At 42.3% G+C, this 8,694-nt stretch overlaps 1 protein-coding gene across 1 annotated transcript in view; it reads right to left on the reverse strand.

Annotated features, from left to right (window-relative positions):
- Nucleotides 1–1,354: 1,354 nt before the first annotated feature.
- Nucleotides 1,355–8,694, reverse strand: part of Capza1 (capping actin protein of muscle Z-line subunit alpha 1) — a 43,577-nt gene continuing 36,237 nt past the window's right edge. The window contains exons 8-10 of the mRNA XM_051165848.1: nt 5,171–5,242; nt 1,858–1,920; nt 1,355–1,549 (exon numbers count right to left, since the gene is read on the reverse strand). Of these exons, the coding sequence (XP_051021805.1) occupies nt 1,409–1,549; nt 1,858–1,920; nt 5,171–5,242 (276 nt within the window). The 3' untranslated portion in view covers nt 1,355–1,408. The remainder of the gene's footprint in view (nt 1,550–1,857; nt 1,921–5,170; nt 5,243–8,694) is intronic.

Here is an 8,694-nt window from a genome sequence, read left to right on the forward strand (position 1 = left end):
TTCTAAAAATGCTGAAATCTAATGAGGCATTTCTGCAGGTATTGCCACTGGCAGGAAAGTGAACCAAGGAGAGATAAGAATGACTTGGTCAGACTGAATCAAGACTTCTAGCCAGGCGGTGGTGGTGCACGCCTTTAATCCCAGCACTTGGGAGGCAGAGACAAGCGGATCTCTGTGAGTTCAAGGCCAGCCTGGTCTACAAACTGAGTCTAAGACAGTAAAGGCTACACAGAGAAACCCCGAAACCCTGTCTCAGAAAAAACAAAACAAAACAAAAAACCAACTTCTAGAATCTGACTCTGTGTTTAATTTCTCCATCTATCTAAACATAGTAGAATTTTGCAGAGAAGGTCTCCGAGTGACAAATCTGGTAACAAAGCTTCAGGGCTGGCTACATCTAAATTCCCTTGCAAAGTAGTAAAGCACCTGTGACCTTTACAATAGGAGTTAATTCTACTGACTGATAAACAGAACTTAGGGCTTGGGCCTAGAGAGGAAGGATATGTAATAGGCATAAATTCTCTTCTGAGAGACAAAGCCCAATCTTAGGGTGCTCAGAATGGAGGGGCCGGGGATTCAGGTGAGGCTGGCTCCTAATACAAGAGCAAAGGATCACCAGGCGTTTGATCACGCCACGCCAGCATTCCAGTGATCAGGCATCATTCATTTGCCCTTCCATTGCAGAGAACAGACCCAGGTGACTGGCTGACAGTCCTGGTTTCCCCCAGTGCTTTCTCTAAGCTGCGCTTCCTACACACATCCATGGCCACAACACAAGTAGATGGGAGGAGACAGCGAGAGAATGAAATGTGGTTCAAGTCTTTGGATTTAAAAACAAGTCCCCAGAGAAGATGGTGCTATGGAATTTCCAGGAAACTTCCTTTGCCTCCCAACATGGACCCTAAAAGCCCCAATCCAAATGTCTAGTAAGTACGCTATGAGATGCTATAAATGAGCAAAGCAGTCAGACAGCGGAGGAGTGTGTTGTCCACTTAGCTGCAGTTTGTAGCGTAGCCTCTTTAGCAATTGGTGGATCAGTAAAAGCCACTGAAGTACTGAACAGACATTCTGTAAAAACCAGTAACAGGACTTCATGGCTAGGAAATTTTCTAAACAGTAAAATGACTTCAGGATAGATCTCTTCAACATTAAATGTAGCAGAGTTAAAAAAAAAAAAGATTTACAAGTAGATATAGTGATAACAGAAAATTACAAGGCAGAGAACACACACACAAAAGAATCAAGACAGTGTTGTAGGTTCAACAGTATTCCAGGGGGCTAGAAGATCTGTTAACTTTGTTAACTAGCAAAATATCACTCTTGTTTGTTTATAAATCACGTATTTATCATGACCACACCGTGTTGAATCCTTTTCTTCCCATGTACTGGAGACTCCTACAGTTGGCCTTTAAGCATTTTGCATTTCTTTGCCAATCTTGTAACTGAGTATCTTGTTCCAGTCGATTTTGGTGCGGGTAACTGGAAGCTGCCGGCGCAAAGCCTTGAACGTGGTATCTGACATTGTTTGATAGTTTTCACTAATTGCTGTCTGCAATAGAAAACTGATGGTGAGTTGCTTGAATAGGAATAGAGCTGTCTGTGACAGGAAGGTAATCAGACAGTTAAAGGACACAGGACAACAACATGTATGCTGAGCTCCTCTCCAATCTTGAAAGCAAATCAAATTCCTCTGCATGCCCGAGACATGGCTGCAGTCTCATAATTGTAAACAGGAGCCAGACTGCAGGGTCTGTGAAGTCTCAGGCTTAGGGACACCCACAGTGTATGCTTTATGTTAAAGCCACAAAGGACTGAACAAAATATGTTTACAGAGAAAGAACTTCCAAATCTTCTTACCTGATACTCATTTTCTGCACTCTCTATGATTTTAATGAACTCCTTTGCAGTTTGGACCTCATTCTAATGAAAGACAAGAGGGAAATAATATTTTTAAAAACATGTAAGCAATGAAGAGACCCTGAGCAGCCCATTCCATGAACTAACACTTGTCTAATGACCCTAGTTTCTCTGGTGTTCAGACACACCTTCTCTCTTCTTATTCCTTCAACAACACTGTGAAGTGCGTGTGATGAGCACATTCATTTGGCAGATGAGAAAACAGAACTTTCTGAAGTGACCTGACCAAAATTATATAGCTTATAAACAATAAGAAAGGCCTTAGGGACTGGTGGGATGGCTTAGCAGGCAGAGATGCTTGCTCTTCAGCCCGATAGCCTGAGTTTAACAACTGGAACCTACAGAGTGGCAGAAGAAAGCTGACTCCCATGGACTGATCATTGACCTCTACACACATAACATGTGTGCACCACCCTCAAATAAATTAAATAAATGTATCAACAATGAAAAAAAAAGAGAGATGAGACCTAAATCTAGGACTTTGCTAGAAGAATCACTGTTTTCTCCACTTTACCATTATATATTCTCCAAACATAGCATCCTGTCTGGAAAGTGTGTGTGTGTGTGCGCGCGTATGTGTGTGTGTGCGTGTGTGTGCACGTGTAGTACTGGGGACTGAACCTGGGAGCTTATGCATATTGAACAAAGCTCTTCTACTGAGCTATATCCTCAGCCTCCCCCCACCCCCTGCTCTGTTTTGCCTTATTTTTTGTTGTTGTTTTTTGAGACAGGGTTTCCTGTGTAGCCTTGGCTGTCATCTTGGACTTACCTAGTAGACCAGGCTGGCCTTGAACTCAGAGAGATCTGCCTGTTCTCAAGTGCTGCTTTTTTTTTTTTTTGACACAGTTTCATGTAGTGCAGCCTGGACCTGAACTTGCTGTGTAGCCAAAGATGACATTAACTCCTGATCCTTCTGCCCTTGTCTCTCAGCTCCCCTTTTAGGTTTTTGTGTGTGTGCGCGCGTGCGCGTACGCACGCGCGTGTGAGTGTTCTCTCTCTCTCTCTCTCTCTCTCTCTCTCTCTCTCTCTCTCTCTCTCTCTCTCTCTCTCTCTCTCCCCCTCTCCCTCTTCCTTAGAGGCTAAATGAAGGGTCAAGACCTCTGGAGCTGGAATTACAGGAGGTTGTAAGCCACCAAATATGGGTGCTGGGAACTGACCTTTGATCTTCTGTGAGAACCATCTCTCTTGACCCCACTTTCCCTCACAGGTCCTTTAAAAATGTTACTGTTTAAGACAGGATCTATAAAGTTATGATATCTGCTATGCAGCTGAGGTAGGCCTTGAAATTCCTTCTTAAAAGAGTTGTTTTAGTTAGGAGGCAGAGGCAGGTGGATGGATCATTGCGAGTTCAAGGCCAGCCTGGTCTACAATGCCAGTCTAGGACAGCCAAGGTTACACAGAGAAACTGCTGTCTCGAAAAACAAAACAAAATAACAACAAAAACAGAGTTGTTATAATTTTTTTTCTTTCCTTTTTATTTAATTTTTAAGGTTTTTAAAGACAGGAATTCTCTGTGTGTAGCCCTGGCTGTCCCATACTCACGCTGTAGACCTGGCTGGCTCTGAACTCAAGAGATCCACCTGCCCCTGCCTTCTGAGTGCTGGGATTAAAGACATGTGTCACCATGCCCAGCTACTGTTTGAGTTTTCATTATGTGCATGTTTGAGTGAAGGATCCTGAATAGGGTGCTGGAGTTTCAGAGACCTTCGCTATTAAGTGATCTCTCTGGTCCTGTAGAGATACTTTTTAATCTTCCTGCTTCAGCTTTTTCAGTAGTAGGGCTTACACATTCAGGTATGGCTAACACACCTGCCTTATGTCTTGAAACCTTTCTCTTGTGTTTGAGAGAGTCTAGCATATCCTGGGCTGTCCTCAAACTCAAACTTTATTTTGGGAGATTCTCACTAAGTTACTGAGGCTGACCTTAAAGTTCTTCTGTAGTTCAGGCTGGCCTGTTTAATGTTTTGAGACAAGGTCTCCACTTCCCAAATGCTGGGATTACAGGCTACCACACCTAGTTTCATTATTTTTAATTAAATATTTGAACATTGCTCGTTTTCATTTTAAAAATTATTTTATCAGAGACAGTAACTCACCCTGTAGTCTACACTAGCCTTGAACTTGCAACAGTCTTTCTGGCTCAGTCTTTTGAGTGTGAGGATGTCCTTCCATGACCAACAGCTTTATTTTTTAATAATGTAAATACTGATAAACAATAACACATAAATGCTCTTTGGGTGATTACTTTTTTTTTTTTTAAAGATTTTATTTATTTTATGTATATGAGTGCTCTATCTGCACGTACACTTGCAGACCAGAAGTGGGCATTAGAGGGTATAGAGGGTTGTGAGCCACCATGCGGTTGCTGGGAATTGAACTCAGGACCTCTGGAAGAACATTCAGTGCTCTTAACTGATGAGCCATGTTTCTAGCCCTGGGTGACTGCTTTTAAGAATAAAAGAAAGTAATGACACCATGAAGGGAAGAATTAAAGACGCCATCTATCTTTCTTGTCAGGGTGTAGAACTCACTTCCTGCCTGAATACTAAACACGTTTCCTAATTATATAAATATAGTCTTACAGAATTCATTTGACAAACTGTTCATTTATCTTGAATTTACTGATTGAAGCATTCTATCCTTGAGCAAATCTTACAATTAAGAAGAGAAAGAGCAAGGAAAACAAAGAGTATACATTTCTCAGAGCTGGGCATGGTGGCATATGGCATATACCCGGAATCCCAGAACTAAGGAGGCAGAGGCAGGAAGACTAGAAATCCAAGGTCATCCTTGACGCCAAAACAAACAAACAAACAAACAAACAAACAGTGTGGGGGATGTAGTTGAGTTGGCAGAGTGCTGGCCTAGTACATGTAAAGCCTCGGTTCCATTGGCAGGACTGCACAGTCTGGGCACAGCAGTGTACACCTGTAATCCCAGCAGCAAAGAGGTAGAGGCAGGAAGAACAGGAGTTAAGGTCGTCAATGCTACAAAACAAGTGCAGAGACAATCTGGGATATATAAGACCTTATCTCAAACAATGCCCCCCCCTAAAAAAAAACCCAACAACAACAAAGAAAAGAAGGTTCTTTTAAGATATGACAACCACTGTTAGCCAAAGACTTCAAACCAGTGAAGACCCTTGGTAATAAAAACACGAAAAGAAACTTAAAACCTGCATTTGTCTGTCAGGTGCAAAGTTATTTTTTTAGAAAAAGACAAGTAAGGCCGACATCCCACACTGCATACTCACAGAAACAGTTATTGCGTCCTGCACATCTTTATGACTAACCAACTGAACATTGCCATCTTCATAATAATGAACCTGTGAGAAATAATATGAGAAGAGTTATCCATAATTCATACAGAAACATAGTGCTGAGGGCATACTCCATGTTTGAGGCCATTTTTACCAATCTGAACAAACAACATGATCAATCACTATGGTATGAAAATTCACATAATAAATTTAAGAAATCTTTCTTTCTTTCTTTTTTTTGAGACAGAGTTTCTCTGTGTAACAGCCCTGGCTGTCCTGGACTTACTTTGTAGACCAGGCTGGCCTTGAACTCACAAAGATCCGCCTGCCTCTGCCTCCCGGTTGCTGGGATTAAAGGCGTGTGCCACTACCACCCGAACAAGAAATCTTTCTTTAGCAGAGAAAAATGGATTACTAAGTTTTAAAAAATGTATGCTTATTCCTCTATAGACTCTGGGCTACACATTATGCATACAAACACGGCTAACATTCCACTTCTTTTTTACACAGACTTGATAAACAGCCCTGACCGGCCTGGAACTTGAGGCAATCCTCTATGACAAGACCCTACTCTAAGAGCATCAAAATAATGTAAAAGTCACCGAGCAATAGTTCTTAAAAAATAGACCCTAGTACCTAACATTTGAGATATTTCTCTAGCTCCATGATTATTAATATTGGCAAGTAAATCTCACTGGATTCAGGAAAAGCTTGAAGGTTAAAAAGAGGACCGAGGACCAAACAAACAAACAAACAAAAAAAAATTTTTTTTTTTGAGACAGAATTTCTCGGTGTAGCATTGCCTGTCCTGGACTCACTCTGTAAACCAAGTTGGCTTCAAACTCATAGAGACCTGCCTCCCTCTGCCTCCCTCGAGCTCGGAGTATAGGCGTGCAACACCATGCCTGGCTCTGAACCAAAACTTTTATTAATAAATTATAAAGATAAGGAGCTAGACGGAACTCGGTGGCTAAGAACACTTGCTGCTCTTGCAGAGGGCCTGGGTTCTGTTACTAGCACCAATGCTGTGGGTCAGAACCATCCATGGATCCAATTTACAGGGGATCTAACGTCCTCTTCAGACCTCCTTAGACACCAGGCTCATAAAACAATGTACACAGGCAAAACACCCACATAAAATAAAAATAATTTTTAAAAATTACAAAAATAAGCCAGGTAGTGGCGGCATATACCTTTAATCCCAGCACCCAGGAGGCAGAGGCAGGTGGATCATCTCTGTGAATTTGAGGCTAGCCTGGTCTACAGATTGAGCTCCAAGACAGCCAGGGGTACACAGAGAAACCCAAAATCAAGCAAACACAAATTACAAAAGTAAGTGTTGGGTTACTGAGGTGGTTCAGTGGCAGACTTTTGACTATAAATAAGTCTGCTGATTTGAGTTCAATCCTTGGGACCACATGGTGGAAAGAGAAAACCAGTCCTTTATGTTGTACTCTGGCCTCCTTGGATGTACTGTGACACATGTTAAAAGTTGTATAGCGGAGGCAGTTTTGGAGCTACAGATGTAGTTAGGTGGTAGAGCCTATTCTACGTGAGACCTCGGATTCAATCCCTAGCACCACAAAACAGCACAGCTGTGGATATGTACGGTACAGTGGTGAGCTACCATCAAAAACAATTTTCAAGAGGGAGAGTACAAGTCATACCAGTAGGTCTAAGACATGTAAGGTTTAGGGATTTTGGTAAATTCTAAGTACAGGAACAGGATGAGGGAAGCCATTTGTAAAATGAAAGACAAACAACAACCACAAAACCCTAAACTCAAACAGGGTTTTGAACACAGAGTTGTCACCTTGGCATAAGATGGAGAAGGTGAGCTAGAGAGATGGCTCATCGGTTAAGAGCACTGGCTGTCCTTCCAGGACTCACGTTCAATTCTTGGCACCCACATGGCAGTTCACAACTATCTGCAACTCCAATTCCAAGGGATATGACACCCTCACACAGACACAGATGCACGCAAAACACAAATGCACATAAAATAAAAATAAAAAATTAATTAAAAAACTTATTAAAAAAGAAAAGATGGAGGTTACCCAGCAATGCACTAAGCATCAGAATGGAACAAAATTGGTGTAGCTGGGGGAAGAAAAAGACCTCACGATGTGAGCAGAAGTGAAGTGAGTGTGTCAGACAATCCCGCTATCAAGCTGAAGTCAGACAGTGAGGAGAGCAAAGACCTTATGAGCCACACTAAGAATTCAGACTTTACCCTACTCGAGGCGACAGGGAAGGTGGTCTAGATAACGGCATTTCCTTCACCTAGTGCTGTGGACTGAATGTTGGTGTCCCTCCAAAACACAGCAACAGAATCAAGAGGTAGAAAGCACATCACTGGGTCGGGGTGGGGTGGGGTGGGCTCTGAGAGGTCACAGCCTCATCCTACTTCCAGTTTGTTCCTTCTGCTTTTTGCCTGACACTGAGAATGTGATTTCTAAGCTTCCTGCTCCAGCTGCCATGCCACTTGCTCCTCTGCCTCTCTGCCATGATTGACTCTTACTCCAATGGAATCACGGCCGAAATAAACTTTCTTCTGTAAACTGCCTATGGTCATGGTGTTGTGTCAACAGAAGAGCAACTAATGCAAGCGGGAACCATAAGCCTGCTGCTGACTATCAGAGGTGTTTGTTATAGCTGTCTACAGAGTCTTTACTACTGGCACACAGTTGAGTAAGAAGACACAAGACCACTTCTTTCTTTTCAAGCCCACCATTGTTCCTCTGCCTCCCGTAGTCCGTTGGCAGCTGAAGATCAACAACGAAGTTTTTCTTGTCTAGTCCTGGGGATCAAACACCAGGCTTCACACAGATTAAGCAAACACTCGCCACTGACCTACGATGCACGGCCAAGTAGAGAAGGCAGGTGTGGTAGTGAGGTGCAGGAAGCAGAAGGAAGGGGGCGCTGCCAACACGGACTCCACAGTACAGAAAAGAATGTAAGGTGGGGCAGTGAGCGGCACTGTTAACAAACTCAAACGAAAATCTGAAAACATCACTTTTATGAGCTTGTATATCAATGATGCAGTTTTAGAAATTCAACTTAAACTCTACTTGCAGAACTCTAAAGCAGAACCATCTCCAGGATCCAGGTACTAATGAGACAAAACTAAAACACAGCAACGTCCTGTTGACTATTACAAATTTCAACGTGTCTGCTTTAATTTAAGTCTTCAGAAATTGTTACTTCTCAGAATTACCCTTTCACCTATACTATAGCAAATTTGTCAATGGAAAATATAAAGGGTAATTATCTCAATAATTATTCAACATATATGACCTTTTATTTTAAACAAAATTAAATCATTTATTGAGTGTGTATGTGTTCGTGTGTGGGGGAAAAGGACAACTTGCAGGGGCTGGGTCTCCTTTGCATCCTGTGGGAAATGGGTATTAAATTCAGGCCATCAGACTTGAGAACACACGCTTTGTCTATCTGCTGACCCATTCTGCTAGCTCTCATTCTGATTATTAAAAGGTAAGTAAGCGACAGGCCTAGCT

This window comes from Acomys russatus, chromosome 23 (assembly GCF_903995435.1).
Source record: "Acomys russatus chromosome 23, mAcoRus1.1, whole genome shotgun sequence".
Classification (NCBI taxonomy): domain Eukaryota; kingdom Metazoa; phylum Chordata; class Mammalia; order Rodentia; family Muridae; genus Acomys; species Acomys russatus.